The sequence below is a fragment of the Tauraco erythrolophus genome, chromosome 4, assembly GCF_009769465.1.
Source record: "Tauraco erythrolophus isolate bTauEry1 chromosome 4, bTauEry1.pri, whole genome shotgun sequence".
In the NCBI taxonomy this organism is placed as follows: Eukaryota; Metazoa; Chordata; class Aves; order Musophagiformes; family Musophagidae; genus Tauraco; species Tauraco erythrolophus.
This window is the reverse complement of record NC_141468.1, coordinates 2,471,961-2,490,844: the sequence shown is the minus strand read 5'-3', so window position 1 is coordinate 2,490,844 and position 18,884 is coordinate 2,471,961. Positions and strand designations below refer to the sequence as shown.

At 45.4% G+C, this 18,884-nt stretch overlaps 1 protein-coding gene across 1 annotated transcript in view; it reads left to right on the top strand.

The window, feature by feature from the left end:
• The first annotated feature begins 533 nt into the window (after nt 1-533).
• Nucleotides 534-18,884, top strand: part of EXOC4 (exocyst complex component 4) — a 457,215-nt gene continuing 438,864 nt past the window's right edge. Inside the window, exon 1 of the mRNA XM_086610028.1 lies at nt 534-619. Within this exon, the coding sequence (XP_086466154.1) occupies nt 534-619 (86 nt within the window). The remainder of the gene's footprint in view (nt 620-18,884) is intronic.

Below are 18,884 nucleotides of genomic sequence, written 5' to 3'. Positions count from 1 at the left end.
AACCCGCCTGAGGCTGCGGCGCACGGTTGCCATTTAGCACGAGCTCGCTCGCAGGACGCATTACTCTGAGTTGCTGGCGCATTTTGTCCATTTTAAACCCTACAAACCTTTGAACCCTTCGCAGCTCAGCCCGGTGGTGGGCTCTACCTGGGCCACTTCGCTCCCTCCTGCTCCATTTTCTGCCACTTCCAGAGCGGGTGATGGCGGTCGGGCACAGCCCTGTTTGCGGGTGTATGTTGTCTGGTCGGTAATTTCTTCATCTGTTCCATTTTAACCGCCTTTCCAAGGCGGGATCGTCTCGCCGGAGGCGGGTCTCTGCCAGCCCCGGGCTGAGGCGGGAGCCGCCGCCATGAAAACTACAACTCCCAGAGAGCCCCGCGGCGCCGCCGCGCGCTGCACAGCAGCTTGATGCCGCGCGCCCGCCCCTTCTTCTTCTATTGGCTCACGGACGCGCGGATGCCCGCCCTCCTCTCTCTTGATTGGCTGCTCCGCGGCAGCACGGGTGGCTGCCGTGTGTTGGAGGGCGGTTCAAGATGGCGGCGGGCGAGGCGGCGGGGCGCTACCGGAGCACCATGAGCAGGAGCAAGGACCCCTCGGGGCTGCTCATCTCTGTCATCAGGTAGGGGCGGCGCGGCCCCGCTCCGCAGCCTCCCGTCCCGCCCGCAGGGCCGCTGCGCGGGCCCCTGGGGGTGACCCGGGGCGTGTGGGGGCCGCCCCGGGCCGGGCCTCCGGAGCCGCGGGCCCTGCCAGGGCCCCAGCGGCGGTGAGGAGGCCTCAGTGCTGGGGCAGCCCTTCTCCTGAGTGGTGTCTCCTTATAGGGGGCCTACAGGAGAGCTGGAGAGGGACTTTTGACAAGGGCAGGTAGTGATAGGACACGGGGCAATGGCTTTAAACTGCAAGAGGGGAGATTTAGATTAGATCTAAGGAAGCAATTCTTCATTCAGAGGGTGGTGAGGCACTTCCACAGGTTGTCCAGAGAAGTTGTAGGTGCCCCATCCCTGGAAGTGTTCAAGGCCAGGTTGGATGGGGCTTTGGGCAACCTGGTGTAGTGGAGGGTGTCCCTGCCCATGGCAGGCGGTTGGAACTGGATGATCTTTGAGGTCCCTCCAACCCAAACTATTCTATGTCCCGCCGTCCTGCCCTGTCTTGCTCACCCCTCTCTGCTCCCCTCACTTTACTGTGTCCTGGGGTCAGGGGAGTGCGCCCTGCGGTTGGCAGCAGCTTTATGCCATACAGGGGGAATAAAGGCACCACGTTCTTATTGCTGCAGAGTCTGCAGTTGGCCCCCACCCACTCACACTCAGCAGTGCTGAGATACGGCTGGGTGGAAAAGCTGTAGGGCTGGGAAGCACTGTGTGCAGGCTCCATCCTGGTTTAGAATGCAGTAGCAGGTAAAAGTGCTGCTTCTGAGGCTAACCATCTTGTGGGGGATGAAGAGAAAGCAGTGGCACCTCGTCGTGTTTAGAGTATTGATTTCTGTCTGCCCTTGTTCCTGTGCTCTCCTCTTGTCTGCTAGAGGATGACTCTGTGATATCCTTGGAGCCAAGCAAGGACCGGAATTCACTTCGCTGCCTGCCTTCCTTCCCTCTGTGCCTTTTCCAACTGCTTATAAATCTCTTTTATGCTGCTTGTCACCGGCGGGTTGGCAGCTGATTTCCCACACTGAAGCTTTGAAACGTTGGCCTGATGCACACCCTAAAGCAGGGGTGGGTAGCAAGCAGTCCTGCTAGCATGATAGTGTGAGTTGCAGTGAACTTGCAAACTTTGCTTCCTACTTCACTGTCTTGGCCAGAAACTGTAGTCACCCTGTTACTTTGCAGAAGTTATTGTGGCAGTTCTTCTGTATCAAGGACGTGTTATGGTCTGATTTTAAAATCCTCTATGAATGATGATGTTAAGGACAAAAGTCTCTTTCATTATTCTGAGAACTGGTCTTTCAGATCTTGAGGTAGATGGTGACTTCAAAAAAAAAAAAAAAGCAGCTGGTTCACAGAACTGCTTAGCCATTCTGTGGTTGTGGCTTAAGTTTGGGTGATCTTCTAGCAGCCTTCCAGTACCTAAAGGGGCTACAAGAAAGCTGGAGAGGGACTGTGGACAAGGGCGTGTAGTGATAGGACATGGGGCAATGGCTTTAGACGGAAAGAGGGGAGATTTCCATTAGATCTAAGAAAGAAATTTTTCCCTCTGAGGGTGGTGAGGCACTGGCACAGGTTGCCCAGAGAAGTTGTGGCTGCCCCATCCCTGGAAGTGTTCAAGGCCAGGTTGGATGAGGCTTTGAGCAACCTGGTGTAGTGGAGGGTGTCCCTGCCCATGGCAGGGGGGTTGGAACTGGATGATCTTTGAGGTCCCTTCCAGCCCAAACCATTCTGTGATTCTAAGTTTCTGAATCGTGTGGTAATAGGTAACAAAGAACCACAGAGAACAATGAGTAGAAGGTGGTGCTTAAAGCAGGCTGTGGTGCCTGACTTTGCAGTTTCAAGTGCATGTAGTTCATCAGTTTTACAAGAAAAACTGTTATAAAACCAGACTTGTTGAAATTGGAGTTACATGTAGAGATGTTTGCAGGTGGAGGAAAGCGTACATTGGTATGACATCATATACACATGAGGTATGACAGTTGTAGTAATGTACTTGGGTAACTTTTTATTTTGTACATAACCACTGCGGAAAGGGATGGGAAGGCACTACCCAAAGACGTGACTATTCAAATGGGTGATGTTGCTGCAGATTTTCTATTTTATACCCATGGGTGCGTTTGTCCGTGAGTTTGCACGGACTGTTGGCATAATAAATAAGTGAGTGGTTGTGAAAGCCGGAAAAAAATCAGACTTCTCACCTGGATCTTGAGTTTTTACTGGGCACCTACACTGTATATTTGGGACAAGGATGAGCATTGTGGATTTAATGTGTGTTGTGCTTAGTGTTTCTTTTGCAGCCTCCAGTTTGGATAAGTTGCAGAAGCAAACATAGTAAGCTGTAGCTAGATAACCTTAATTTAGGAAAAATTAGGGGAAGAATGATTAATATATGTGCATTGATTGCTGCAGCATTTCCTGTAGTAATCTTCCTTTTTTTTTTTTTTTTAATGGTTCCTATAATTTCCAATAGTATTGTAAGGGCCTCCCTTTGTATCTATTTTAATAAATCTGCACTTATTATTTTATTTAAAATATAAAATGAGAGTGAGCTCATGTTACTGTGTTCTCCAAGTAAGAAATCATGTTTGTCTAATAATCTTTGGCTGATCCCTTGGCTTGCTTAGGTCCAGTGTTTAGACACAACATTGAGGTTATCGACTCTATGAAATTAAAATTACTCACTCGAACAGCCCAGTAACTAAACCTCCAGAATTTAATTAGAACTTGGGTTGGATGTGGAGATTCTTTGCGGAGCTTGAAGTGTCGTGTTGAGCCAGCCCATGAAAACCTGGAGGTAGAACTGATTGTCAAGGAAGGAGGAAGCGTTGTGTTCATAATATTCGTGTTTCGTAGGGTTAGCCGAGTACAAAAAGCGAGCAGTGTGGAAAGGGATTTAAATCCTGTTCTTCTGTGTGAAATTTTTCACTGTTTTGTGTGCTCATAAAATACCCTTGCAAACAGATTTAGATCTGTGTCGGTTAAATGTATATTTCTCATGACTTTACTCAGCTTCATAAAAATATTATAAATCTTAACACTGGTTTGAAATCATAGAATCGTCTGGTTGGAAGAGACCTTCAAGATCATTGAGTCCAACCATTCCCCCTGCACTGTCAGGGTCCCTAAACCATGTTCCTCAACACCAAATCCACACGGTTTTGAAACACCTCCAGGGATGGGGACTCCACCAGCAACCTGGGCAGCCTGTTCCAATGCTTCACAACCCTCTCTGGAAAGAAATTTTTCCTGATATCCGACCTAAATTTCCCCTGGTGCAACTTGAGGCCATTCCCTCTCATCCTGTCATTCATAATGTGGGAGAAGAGACCGACCCCCATCTCCCTACAACTCCCTTTCAGATAATGTACCAAAGTTTTCGTCATAGCTTTACTTCCAAAACATTTATGTGTAGAGTCTTCTGCAATTCCTCGTGATTTTACACTTGTGTTTCCCTGTTTATGTGGGAGGCTGTTTATTTCTCTCTTGTCGCTGTGCAAAAGGCCCGTAAAAGGAAGCAGTGTATGAAAAGCAGCAAAACTTTGACTACATTCTCCTGCTGTAAACAGAGAAAACCAGAGGAGTTTCTCCAACTGTTACGATATTTTACTTGTTTATAGCAGAGACAGTGAAGTCTTTCGAAAAGAAAATTTGTTTAAATCTGCAAAATCTATTTCATGAGGTTGTCTGTAAAACCCTTTGAAATGTGAAGCTGAAAGGGCTTTTATAAATTTAAATGATTTTTTAATGAAGGGATAATTTTTGATATTTACTCAGGCTCGGCAGCTCTCTGTCGTGAGAAACTGATTAATTTCCATACTAGATTTAGGGGATCTTGTACGTATTTCGCTGGACTTCGTAAGAGAAAAAGTCTCACTTTTAGGGAGAGTATTTGGGTCCAGATCCTTGACGAAGTTTAACATATTAGAGCAGTATGGAAATCAAGTGAGAACTGGTATTTTGTGGGAGCAGAGGCTCTGGTCTAAAATCAGATTGCTGCCAGTTCAGGAAAGTTAATTGCATAAATGTCCATGTAGAGAGCAGGTTTCATCGGTGGTGTTCATTGCAGTCTCAGTGTAGCTCATATATTTCGGGGAATGGATTGAGAGCAGCCCTGAGGAGAAGGACTTGGGAGTGCTGGTGGATGAGAAGCTCAACATGAGCCGGCACCGTGCGCTGGCAGCCCAGAAAGCCAACCGTGTCCTGGGCTGCATCCAAAGCAGCGTGGGCAGCAGGTCGAGGGAGGGGATTCTGCCCCTCTGCTCTGCTCTTGGGAGATCCCCCTGGAATACTGCGTTCAGCTCTGGGGTTCCCAACACAAGAAGGACATGGCGCTGTTGGAGTGGGTCCAGAGGAGGCCACGAAGATGATCCAAGGGCTGGAGCACCTCTGCTGTGGAGACAGGCTGAGAGAGTTGGGGCTGTTCAGCCTGGAGAAGAGAAGGCTCCGGGGTGATCTTATAGCAGCCTTCCAGTACCTAAAGGGCCTACAAGAAAGCTGGAGAGGGACTTTTTACAAGGGTATGTAGCGACAGGACAAGGGGCAGTGGCTTTAAACTGAAAGAGGGGAGATTTAGATTGGATATAAGGAAGAAATTTTTCACTGTGAGGGTGGTGAGGCACTGGCACAGGTTTCCCAGAGAAGCTGTGTCTGCCTCATCCCTGGAAGTGTTCAAGGCCAGGTTGCATGAGGCTTTGAGCAACCTGGTGTAGTGGAGGGTTTCCTTGCCCATGGCAGGGGGATTGGAACTAGATGATCTTTGAGGTTCTCTTACATAGATTTCATAGATTTCTAGGTTGGAAAAGACCTTAGAGATCATCCAGTCCAACTGTCCCTAATCCTCCATTAAACCATGTCCCTAAGTAGTTCATCCACCCTTTTCTTAAACACATTCAGGGATGGGGACTCAGCCACCTCCCTGGGCAGCCTATTCCAGTGGCTGACAACCCTTTCAGAGAAGAAATACTTCCTAACATCCAACCTGAATCTCCCCTGACTAAGCTTATACCCATCTCCTCTTGTTCTATCACCCATCACTAATGTAAAGAGCCCTTCCCCTACCTCCCCACCATCCCTTCTCAAGTATTTGTAGGCTGTAATCAGGCCTCCCCTCAGACCTGATTACAACCCAAACCGTTCTATTATTCTATGAAGGAAGACCCAACAGGAAGGACCGTCCCACTTTTGATCTCTTCTGTCCCTGTGAAGTGTCAGTTTTTCCTGTTTTGTTGGGGAACATGTTTGTTCTTTGTGAGTTGTTTCCTGTAAGATGATTCGCGTACCGATTGAATTTACTGTGGTTTTCCAGTTGTTGCCAAGAATAGAGAATAAAGGCAGCCTCAAGTATGGGCTGATTTGGAAAAAGTTGTTTCCTGAGCAGGAGGAGACTTATTGCTTGGCAGAGTACAAAACCGCAAATAAAATCCTAGTGTTTGATCCGAACCAGGATCTGTTGGGTGACAATAACCCTGCTAAGGTCATCTGCCTTGAAGGGGCAGCTTCTGGCTCCCAGCCCAGGTGGTGCAGATGTCCAGTGCTGCCCTGTAGCCCTGACTGGAACAGACTGGCCATGTCCACATAGCAAACCACCCCGCTCGGGTCTCCTCTTGGGATCCTGGTGATATCTCTTTGGTTCCAAAACCTGTAGGTATCTGTGGAGAGCAGTTCAGATTGTTTACAGCTGTAAAACCTCTCTTGCAGCCTGCAGGCAGGATGATTCCTAGTGTTCTGCTGCAGTTGGATTTCCTGCCCAGCGCTACAGGAGTTCAAGGGCGTCAGCCCTCCTGGGATATTAAAAAACTGTATTCAGTGGATGGACGGAACAATGTGCAGGACGGGACCGAGCCATTTAAAAAGAGCCAGGAGCTACTGGAGGAGTTGAGTTACAAGGTAGTGTAGTCATACCCACAGCAGCGTGAGGTCACACTGAGTTCTTGGGCACAGTTTCTCTCTCGTTTCCCCTAAGGGAGGAATAGAGGGTTTGGAGGGCAGGTGTATTCATAACAATAAATCTTTCAGAACTAAAGAGTGTTTGGGAAGCTTAATGGATGTTTGCAAAGCCTGTTATTAAAATCCCCACCTTTGTTGTGGTTCAGGGGAGCCCTTCTTCTCCCTGTGCCTTTAGGGGATAGAATCATAGAATGGTTTGGGTTGGAAGGAACCTCAAAGATCATCCGGTTCCGACCCCCCTGCCATGGGCAGGGACACCCTCCACTACACCAGGTTGCCCAAAGCCTCATCCAACCTGGCCTTGAACACTTCCAGGGATGGGGCAGCCACAGCTTCTCTGGGCAACCTGTGCCAGTGCCTCGCCACCCTCAAAGTGAAAAATTTCTTCCTTATATCTAATCTAAATCTCCCCTCTTTCAGTTTAAAGCCATTGTCCCTTGTCCTATCACTACATGCCCTTGTAAAACATCCCTATTTTATATTTTAAATAAAATAATAAGTGCAGATTTATTAGAATAGATACAAAGGGAGGCCCTTACAATACTCTTGGAAATTATAGGAACCATTAAAAAAAAAAAAAAGGAAGATTACTACAGGAAATGCTGCAGCAATCAATGCACATATATTAATCATTCTTCCCCTAGTTTTTCCTAAATTAAGGTTATCTAGCTACAGCTTACTATGTTTGCTTCTGCAACTTATCCAAACTTGAGGCTGCGAAAGAAACACTAAGCACAACACACATTAAATCCACAATGCTCATCCTTGTCCCAAATATACAGTGTAGGTGCCCAGTAAAAACTCAAGATCCAGGTGAGAAGTCTGATTTTTTTCCGGCTTTCACAACCACTCACTTATTTATTATGCCAACAGTCCGTGCAAACTCATGGACAAATGCACCCACGTGTATAAAATAGAAAATCTGCAGGAACATCACCCATTTGAATAGTCACGTCTTTGGGTAGTGCCTTCCCATCCCTTTCCGCAGTGGTTATGTACAAAATAAAAAGTTACCCAAGTACATTACTACAACTGTCATACCTCATGTGTATATGATGTCATATCAATGTACGCTTTTCTCCACCTGCAAACATTTCTACACATATCTCCAATCTCAACAAGTCTGGTTTTATAACAGTTTTTCTTGTAAAACTGATGAACTACATACACTTGAAACTGCAAAGTCAGGCACCACAGCCTGTGTTAAGCACCACCTTCCACTCATCGTTCTCTGTGGTTCTTTGTTACCTATTACCACACGATTCAGCAACTTAGAATCATAGAATGGTTTGAGTTGGAAGGGACCTCAAAGATCATCCAGTTCCGACCCCCCTGCCATGGGCAGGGACACCCTCCACTACACCAGGTTGCTCAAAGCCTCATCCAACCTGGCCTTGAACACTTCCAGGGATGGGGCATCTACAACTTCTCTGGGCAACCTGTGCCAGTGCCTCACCACCCTCAGAGTGAAAAATTTCTTCCTTATATCCAATCTAAATCTCCCCTCTTTCAGTTTAAAGCCATTGCCCCATGTCCTATCTGAGGGTATCTTCAGATTTGCCCTTGTCCTCACATTGGTGAGAAGAAGTGAGCGTTGTTCGCTATAAGAAGACATAGCTCCTGGGCTTGTGGCTTCTAGAGGAGGACTTTGGATATCAGGGCTTTACAGCTTCTGTCCTCGCAGTTCTGCTGGATGGTCGAAAGCGCAGCGCTTTTGCTCATGCCTCAGCACACCCACTTTCAAAACATGGACAAATTCTTTGACATATGAGAAGGGTCCTTCAGGTTCCTTAAAGAAAAGGTAGTTTGTAAGGTCAAAATGTCACTGGAGACCAGAAGCTTTTGTTGTAGAAGTGTAATGCTGATTACGTGGGCTTTGGCAATGTCTTTTTTAAAAAATAATGCAGAGAATGGAGGAAATCCTGTTCATCTGCTAGAGGACAACTTGAGGAATGTAAATTTTTTTTGTATTTGAGAGGACAAACGCGTGTATACATATTGATTTTTCTTAACCTTTTGTTTTGTTGGTAGCTGGTTGAAGCAGCTTTTGTACTCTGAAACGAGCAACCTGGCATTTAGCAAATGCTGTTTTTTTTGAGAGATCTTGTCAGATTTTTAATTGGTGAATGTGTCTGCCTTTTATTTATTGTTAGGTGTTTTTCTTTCCAATTAAAGATTGCTATTTTTTAAAACTGGCCTTTAATAGCTGCTTTAATTGGAAGAAAACAAACTTTAGCAGTGACTCCGTAAGACCTTATTGAAATCTTTGTGCTAAGCTTTCACACGGGCAAACGCATTCAACGGATGTCAAGGAGAGCTAAAAGTGAGGCAAGATGTAGTGCATTTCCTACTTTCATGTCTGCAGAAGTTGAAATTACAGGCAAAAAACCTTAAACGTGTTTTATTTTTCACAAGTGGAATTCTTTTTAATGCTTTTTGGCCATTATTTTCATTGCATTTACAGTGAACTTTGTTAAATGGATTCTTACTAATGACCTGGCGTTTGGTCTTCTCTTTCTGACTGAAGCAATAGAACTGATATCCTAGTTTGTGATGTGGAGTGAGAAAGACGGATGTATAGCTGTTACCCTCACTGTTACATTTGGGAAATAGCTGCTACAAGAAGTAAAGCTGAGTTATTCTGATCTGTATGTACTGTAATGGTCTCTTAAAACCACTTTTATTGCTAATAGTGTTTTCCAACGTTATAAAGGTAGCAGTTCTTCTGCAAGACAAGTAGCTCAGAAATTCGTCGGGAATAAATTGTACATGGCAGAGTGTGGTTTTAAACTCTAAATTTTCCTGAAATGATCTGGAGGCACTTTATAAAACGTATGCATATTTGGCAAGCGCTGGGTTGTAGCTTGCTACGCGTACTTGGTTACATTTAGTAGCAACAATAGGTGAGGACGCGTGTGTGAATACAGAATCATCTGCAAAAGGACAACATGTGTCACCACATGTTTGGGTGGATGATCTACTTAGCGATATGGTTTAATGGGGATTAGGGACGGTTGGACTCGATGATCTCTAAGGTCTTTTCCAACCCAGAAATCTATGAATCTATGAACCACGCCTGCTTAAAAGCTGTCGTGGTTCAGCCCAGCCGGCAACTCAGCACCATGCAGCCACTTGCTCACTCCTCCTCGTGCTCCGTCCCTGGTGGGATGGAGAGGAGAAAATATGACAAAAGGCTCGAGGGTCGAGACAAGGACAGGGAGGGATCACTAACCAATTACGGTCACGGGCAAAACAGACTCAACTTGGGGAAAAATCAATTTAATTCGTTACCGATCACTTCGTAGAGGATAATGAGAAAAAAACCCAGAGCTTAAACACACCTTTCCCTACCCGTCCCTTCCTCCCAGCTCTACCTCCTCCCCTGAGCAGCGCAGGGGTACGGGGAATGGGGGCTGCGATCAGTTCCTTACACATTGTTTCTACTGCTCCTTCCCCTCCGGGGGAAGAATCCTCATGCTCTTCCCCTGCTCCAGCATGGGGTCCCTCCCATGGGAAACAGTCCTCCACAAACTTCTCCAACGTGAGCCCTTCCCATGGGCTGCAGTTCTTCATGAACTGTTGCAGTGTGGGTTCCTCCCACAGGGTCCTTCACCAACAGACTGCTCCAGCGCGGGCTTCCCATGGAGTCACAGCCTTCTTTGGATACAGCCACCTGCTCCAGTGTGGGGTCCTCCACGGATCTCTGCTCCATTGTTTCTCTCATGGGCTGCAGCATGGCCGCCTGCTGTCTCACCACGGGCTGCAGGGGAGGCTCAGCTTCGGCACCTCCTCGCGCTCCATCTTCACTGACCTGGTGTCTGTGTAGCTGTTTCTCTCACATCCCCCTCCTCTCTCTGCTGCAGCTGTGCTGAGACCAACCAGCCTGATGAACCTTGGTGGTCCTGGTGGGACGAGCTCTGCCCAGTGGGTTCCCCAGGAGCGGGGAGCTTTGGAGTGCTTCACGCTGTTCCAGTCTGCAGCTGCTTCCCCCTGCACTACCCAGGCGAGGGCTTGGGGTAGTGCAGACAGCCACCCACGCCTTCCCCCTCTCTCCCAGGTCCCTCATGGTGCAGCTTTCTTTAGCCCTTCTTAAAATGTCATCCACAGAGGTGCTGATAGGCTCGGCCCTGGCCAGAGGTGGGTCCATCTTGGAGCTGGGGAAGCTTCTAGCAGCTGCTCACAAGACCCACCCCTGTAGCCTGTCCCCTGCTACCGAAACCCGATTCACAAACCCAAAACAAAAGCTCAAGGTACTTTATTTTTCAGCTTTTATTTTAGCTTTGGACAATGCACTGTGCAGAGTTGGAGTTTAGATGACCCTTACAAAACCAGGAAGCAGAAATAGTTGGTTTTGTTAATAAATGGTTAATTAAATCTGTGGTTTCAACTCTTTTGATGACCTTGCCTCCAACAGCTCTTCGTTCCAGTGCAGTATGGAAGCCTTTCAGGTTAATAATGAATTTTTCTGAAGCCTCTTGCTGATTCACGCGGGGCTGCTGTTCTGATGTGCGATATCAAGGATGGGTTTATAGTGCAGGATTGTCATCAACTCCTTAAATACTCTCCGTCTTTTATTTGTCCAGGTGGCAGGTCAGAGTAGCATAATCGAGCCTCTCCTCTTGCCGATTTGAAAATACTGATCCTTTGGACTTCAGTTTTCTCCTGGGAATATGGTAATTCATGTAATAGCTGTGTTGGCTTTTTAGATCTAAAGTTAATTACAAAAAAAGATAGAGAGTTGGTGCTTGTGGTCTCCTGTACGTGGAGATACATGGACGGAGGGGTGGCTGAGTCTCTCTGCTTGTCCCTGGCAGGGTAACTGGGATCTCATGGGTCTGTCTGCTGTCTTCATCCCTCTTCCAAAATGGAAATGGCATGCAGCCAGCGTTGTTAGGGTTTTGCCTGTGTGCAAAATTGTTTTTTCATCTTAATGTTGGAGACATCTGAAGGTGTGACTTCTCCTGCTGAAATCATCATCTTAAATAAGTGCAGTCCAGTCTTCGTTTCACTATACCTGCATCATTTGTGTTGGTGTGAAATGTGGTTAAGGGTTGGTTGATTTAGCAAAATAAAGATATTTGGATGGCTGTAGGCTGCTCAGGCTTTTCGCTGCAGCTATCATGCGCACATCTGCAGGTCCTCAATGATAAGAGATCATCAGCTTCTGTTGAAAATGCTCGAACCAACCGTGTAAGCTGCATGAAAGATTAATGGAATGTAAGTAGAGGAGGAAAATGTTTATAATGCTCTGTTTACTTTGGGTGTTTAACATGATTTTGAAGAGACTCAGTTCTGCTCTTTCTCGTAGTAAAGGAGCGAGTTATTTCTTTGTTTGCACAATGGAGATCTAGCCGTCTGGAAGATGGGTACCTTGTGTTCCCCTTGATGAGGATGGAGTGTACTAGCCTCAGGATTTCACTTTTTTTTCTTTTTTTTTTTTTTTTTTAAGAGGAAGATCCATTATTGTTTTATAGTCAATTTACAGTGATACCCCATTTCCTGTGCCTATTGACTGGTACGGTGCAATTTTTGACTACCTTCTTTCTGAGTTAAATTGTTAAATACCTTTTGGGTGTTTTTTTTTCCGCTTCTGACTGGCTTTGTGTCATAGAGAACCAACTTTTTACAGTGGTTTCAACAAGACTCTGCAGAGCTTTCAAAACATGTATTACCAGATTGTGTGCTTTGAGGTTAAATAGTGCTGGAAGCTGTAGATCACCCCATTTGGGACTTTTCTTTAAGACAACAGTTTTCAATTATAAAATTCAAATAAATCCATTTAGTTTAATGAACCTCTGGAAGTTTGTAGAGCCGTGCAGACTGTGCTGACGTACAGCTGTTCTTGTCCCAGAGTGCTTTACAAAAATTGTGCTCTGTTGGAACAGCTGCTTGTAAGGTCTCACAGGGTGGAAGAGCAGTGGGGAGAAAGAATACTTGCTGAACTGCTCTAGACAGGCTCTTTTCCCATGTTAGATTTTTTTTTTACACCCATAAAAATGAGGCTTCAGGAAAAAAAAAATAACCAACTGAATTGTGGTTTTCAGAAAGGACAATATTTTATTCTTTCCTCACTTATGCGTCTCGTTCTGATTAACTCAGAGGCTCAAACACTAGTAAGGTGCCTCCAGTAAACGTTTTCAAAATGAACGTTTGACCTCAGGTGCTGCTTGACATTTTCCCTGCAAATCCTTGAAATTGTCAGGATCAGACCCACTGTGTAGTTCTGTTTCCATCTGCAGCTTTTTGGGGAGGGAAAGTGAGTACAAATTAGCACGTTCTATCAGAGGATATTTCTTTTTGCAGAACACTTATCTGCATCTTCCCTGCGTCCGTGAAGTCAACCCTTGATCCTCCCAACAACTCGTGCTTCCAACACACTGCTGCAATTCCTGGGATAATTTGCAACTTGACAGCATCTGAGTAACCCCCTGGTTATGGTTGTGTCTGCAGAAAGGCCGACAGATGCTTTCTCTCATCCCGGTTATTTTGTTCCCTTTCCCTCGCATCCTGACCTCTTCATCTTTTATTCACCTGTTGTTTTTTTTTCCTCTTTAGTACTGAAGTCTCCTTGGCACGTTGCAGATATTTCCTGCAGAGAGGAGACTGGTCTTTCCAGATATCCACAGTGCTCTGCTTAAATGGTTATTTGTTGCTTCTGGCAACTGCTTTCTCTGTTTAACTCCACAAACCCTTTGTTGGTCAAAAATTGTCTGTGTTGGCTAAGGCCATGCTTTTATTTCTCTTTCTGTACCTTACAGAAGCTTGTTGTGTTCTAGTTTGTGTTTTAGGTGCTTGGTATGGTGTGAAATGGAGAATAAATAAATAAATGAACTGCTTAGGGACATGGTTTAATGGGGGATTAGGGACGGTTGGACTGGATGATCTCTAAGGTCTTTTCCAACCTAGAAATTCTATGATTCTAAATAGCCCCCTCCCCCCCCCCCCCCCCAATTTTCCTTCCTGAAAGGTAATTTTGATAATCTTCCTGTTTTAATCTGTACTATTAATTTTATTGTCCAGAGTGATGCAAGTATATGTGATACATTATGAAACGTATTCAGAAGAGTTTTTATAATATTGATATTATTTTTTATATTTTTTTAATATTGATATTATTTTCTAATATTGATATGTAGCACTCAGCACTCTGTATCTGCAGGCTGTATTATCGTGGCTTCAAAGGTGTTTTACAGCAAGGAACTGGGAGACAACAAAGCAGATGACACGGTGCAGAGCGACGTAGGAACAGGTGGTAGGAAGTTTGCTGTGGATTGCTGTTAAAATTGGAGGTTTGTTGGATCCTCTCAGTGATTCAGCACTCTGTTCAATTACACTTCACTAAAATGTTCATTTTCTTGATCAGATGAGAAATATTTAAATTTTATCAGTGCTTGCCTTTTTTTTTTTGTTGGTGGTGTTTCCCACTGTCTTTAATGAGTGTTTTCATTTGAGTGAGCGACACTGAGTGAAGGCAAGTGAATTGCATACTTGAAGAAACCTGATCCAGAGGTAATGGAAGATTCTTCCTGGATTTCCAAGCTGCACCTGTGCATCGTGTAATACTCTTTTCTGCCTTTAACCTTTAACCACAAATATTTGCAGATGTCTGCTCTCATAATTTTGGAGCAGAGGAAGGGAGGCTCTGTAGGGATGTGCAGATGCTGAACATCTACAGTAATCACAGAATGATAGAATGGTTTGGGTTGGAAGGGACCTCAAATATCATCTAGTTCCAACCCCCCTGCCATGGGCAGGGACACCCTCCACTACACCAGGTTGCTCAAAACCTCATCCAGCCTGGCCTTGAACACTTCCAGGGATGAAGCATCCACAACTTCTCTGGGAAACCTGTTCCAGTACCTCACCACCCTCTGAGTGAGAAATTTCTTCCCTATATCTAATCTAAATCTCTCCTCTTTCAGTTTAAAGCCATTGCCCCTTGTCCTATCACTACATGCCGTTGTCAAAAGTCCCTCTCCAGCTTTCCTGCAGGCCCCCTTTAAGTACTGGAAGGCTGCTAGAAGATCACCCTGGAGCCTTCTCTTCTCCAGGTGGATGGTCAAAAGCAGCAGAGACTGACTGGTCCTCTCCTGCAAAATGAGCCTGTAACTCCTTGCAAGAATCATCTGGTGTGTTGCAGGTTACTACTTATTAACACTACTTTTCTAAAATGCATGTTTGCATTTTGCACGCAGTATCTGTTCTTTCATTTTTGTTTAATAAAAAAATCCACAGAAGCATAATGCCCACATACTGTTACTACAATGTTCTTCCTGTGAAACAAATTCTCTAGTCAAGAAATTGATAATTAAGGCTCTGTTTACTATCCATAGCTTAGCAGTAATCATACTTAACAGAGCTGGCCTTAGGGTAGGTAAAACAGGCAGGCAGTTATCCACCCAGCCTAGCTGGAGGCATCGGAAAAAGCAAATCTGCAGAAATGAAACATTTATTATTCATTAACGTTAACAGTTTTCTCTTAAAATTGACAATCTAATTTTCTTGGCGTTTTATTGGGCAGGTAGGAAGCTAACAGTGGGCTGGCAAAAGAAAATTACTCATCTGCCCTGGAAAACAGACTTAAGCCCTTGATAATACAAGCTGCGTGGGGAAATATGAGACTTCTCAGTGTAAACAAATTTTTGTGGAGTCTCAAATCTGGTTCCTGCTCGAGCTGTGTTTTTGAGGTTGGTGCCTGTAAATGGATAATCTTAACTTCCTTTTGCCACAGTAAATAATATTTGGAGGGGTGTGGGGGTGGCAAATAAATGCAGGATTTGGTGGAAAAAACACTGTAGTGAAGGAAATGCAGCTTCAGGGTACTGGATGAAGCAGGAGTGGTGATTGCACCGTGAATTGGGGTTCAGGAGACCGAGAGCTTGTGTGTGGCGTAAGGCCATTCAGCACATTGCAAAACAAAACAGTGTTGGACTGTGGGCATTTGGAGCTGAGAAATCATGGATTTGCCACTGACCGACCTAAGGACGTAAGAAAGACATGGAACTGTTGGAGCGGGTCCAGAGGAGGCCACGAAGATGATGCGAGGGCTGGAGCACCTCTGCTATGGAGACAGGCTGAGAGAGTTGGGGCTGTTCAGCCTGGAGAAGAGAAGGCTCCTAGGAGACCTTCCAGCACCTTCCAGTGCCTAAAGGGGCTACAAGAAGGCTGGAGAGGGGCTTTGGACAAGGGCGTGTAGTGACAAGACACGGGGCAATGGCTTTAAACTGAAAGAGGGGAGATTTAGCTTAGATCTAAGGAAGAAATTCTTCACTGTGAGGGTGGTGAGGCACTGGCACAGGTTGCCCAGAGAAGTTGTGGCTGCGCCATCCCTGGCAGTGTTCAAGGCCAGGTTGGATGGGGCTTTGGGCAACCTGGTGTAGTGGAGGGTGTCCCTGCCCATGGCAGGGGGGTTGGAACTGGATGATCTTTAAGATCCCTTCCAGCCCAACCCATTCTCTCGTTCTATGATTCTGGTTTTGTTGTTAGCCCTTGTAGAATAGCCGAGAGGGGAAAATAAAGCAGAGTAGCTTCTCTGCTGCCTCAGACTGAAGTACACTAGTAGGACGGCAGATGCTAAAGCTAAATCTTCACTGCCAAGTAGGAAAATAAATTTGAAAATGCCGATGGAGGAGACTCATTCATTCGTGCGTCCCTTTGAGAAGAAGAGCAGCAGATTTCATTAGACATCCAAAAATTTTCATGTTTGCTGTAGATGTCTCTGCTTGTGAACAAAATTCTTAAGCCCCTTGGCATTTTGTGGTTCTGAGCTCTTTGGCACTGCCACTGCCTAAAGCACCTGCAGTGCTGCCTGTTGCTGGCTTTGCAAAGGCGTTTTCCTACTGAGTGTTGCAGGATGTCTCCCAAAAAAGATTTCTTAGTTTGTGCTGAGCCTGTTGATTTGGGGACTGAGCAAAGAAAGCTGTTGTGCATTTCACTGGCATGAAAGCTTATTTTGTCATAGTTTGTTGGTGCGGATAAGCTGTGCAAGTTTGTGGGAATAGGGGTGTTAGGCAGAATAAGGATTAATCTGCGTGTGGTGTGCTTTCTGTGGTGCCAGGAGCTGTGATGTTAAATCCTGTTTTGGGGCTGGAGCGTGTTTGAAGCTCAAAAATAACATGTTACGGAGGGAGGTGAATTGCTTCGTAGTTTTGCAGCTGATCATCTCGGCGCAGCGGTTCTGTGCTCCTGTACTTATCTGTTGTGCCACATGATGTGTGGTACAATGGTGTTTGTTTTCTTCTGCTGTCCAATAGCTTAGTAAACATCGTGTTCTTTCGGCTCATAACAATGAAAGAAATTTATTAGCTTGTGAAGAAATTATGGCTTGTTTTCCGTCCTTTTATATCATCTGCCCGTTGTTTTTCTTGCGTTGTTTGAACGCTGGAGAGTTGGCCTTTTTTTCCTTCTCTTCCTCTCCAAATGAACGCATCACACTGTAGGAGTAAATTTATAGAGGAGATGAGATTATGTGGTAGTTCTGCAGTCCGAGCACCTGGGGCTCTTGGATGGGTCTGTGAAAACCAGTGGTTTATCAAAACACAAAGCCATAGCCAACAGGAAGTCTGTAGTGTGAGAAGAACTTGTTACGTAGTGTAAGGAGCCTGCTGGTGTTAGTGGTTGCTGGGAGCAGATTAATTACATTGGTTCTTAGAGAAAAATTTCTTTTATCTCTATTTAACGTGCTGCGTTTTCAAAGCACTGTATGTATTTACTACAGTAAATAGTAGCTGTAGTCTGTAGCGTTTTCTGCATTACAAAAATGACAGTGTGACTTCCTTAAAGCTCCGTAGTGTTTTAGTGGGAAGCGTTTCATTTGGCAGCTCGGAGGAAAATGCTGAGACTCTGAGGTCTGTGCAGAGAAAAAAGTTTGAGTGACTTGAGTGAGTTCTGCAGCTGCTTCTTGATACAGTGTTGAGCATTTAGAGGTAAGCATCCCTAAGTCAGAAATCTTGCCTTCCAGTGTTTGGAATTGTTCTTTAGCTTTTGATGGCTACAGTCTGTTGAACTGCCGTAAAGCAGCAGGTGAGGGTGAATTCAAGTGTACTTTTGGGTCCTGGTTGTGCCAACATGTATGAGACACTTTGTTCCTTCGTCTGCGATGATGAGGAAGCTATTCTGGAGCTGCAGAGTTCGTTTGGCTTTCTTTCTTTCCTTTCCTATGAGGACAGGCTGAAAGAGTTGGGACTGTTCAGCCTGGAGAAGAGGAGGCTCCGGGGTGACCTTATAGCGGTCTTCCAGTACCTCAAGGGGGCCTACAAGAAAGATGGGGAGAGGCTGTTCAGGAGGGCCAGTTGCGATAGGACAAGGGGTAATGGTTTTGAAATAGAGGGAGGTAGATTCAGATTGGATATTAGGAAAAAATTTTTTACCATGAGAGTTGTAGAACACTGGGACAGGTTGCCCAGAGAGGTGGTGGATGCTCCATCCCTGGAGACGTTCAAGGCCAGGTTGGACGAGGCCCTGAGCAACCTGATCTAGTTGGAGATATCCCTGTTCCTTGCAGGGGGGTTGGACTAGATGACCTTTGAGGGTCCCTTCCAGCCCTAACCATTCTATGATTCTATGATTCTGGAAAGGTACAACCTCTTGCAGAAATGGTAGAGATGGCAATTACATTTGAGCAACGTGAATACATTTCCTTATGTGTCTGCCTTTGGAAACTGGATATTCCTGTCTTTGGTGTGAACTGTTGTAACAGGCAGTTTAAGGCTTTAGGCATCTTGCAGAATGACAGTGCTTCAGGACGCCTGTAAAAGTCTTTCCACCTGCTCCCTGTGCTAGCCATATGAGTTGGATGACGGAAAACGCAGATGAAAAATGCTTGTGATCTACAGATCAAATTCTACTGAAATGGGTAGTCCCAATGGACTTTGTTATTAATCTAATTCCAGTGTAAATTCAGTGACCTCAGGGGAAATAGCAAGGTTTGTTTCTTTTTCTTGTATGAAACGTTGCACATCCCACGATAAAAACGTTCAGGATTGGGTCTGATCATCTTCTCCCTTATCCTGTCTGCCGTATGTGGAAGTGACTCCAGTGAATTAAGCGTTTTGCATTTGTGTAATCTGTATTTTTAACTATGTGAAATCAAAAGTCAATGAGATTTGGCTCAATGAATTTCTGTTTTACTGTAGCATGAAAACGTCTCTTAACAGACTAACATCCAGTTGGAATTATTCTAATCCTATTGAGCTCTTGCTAATGAGACAGGCATATGCAGCCATCCAGCTGCCAAGTACAAATTACAGGTATCTTACAGGGGAGGCGGATTCTCATTTAGAAAAATGAAAATGAAAAAAA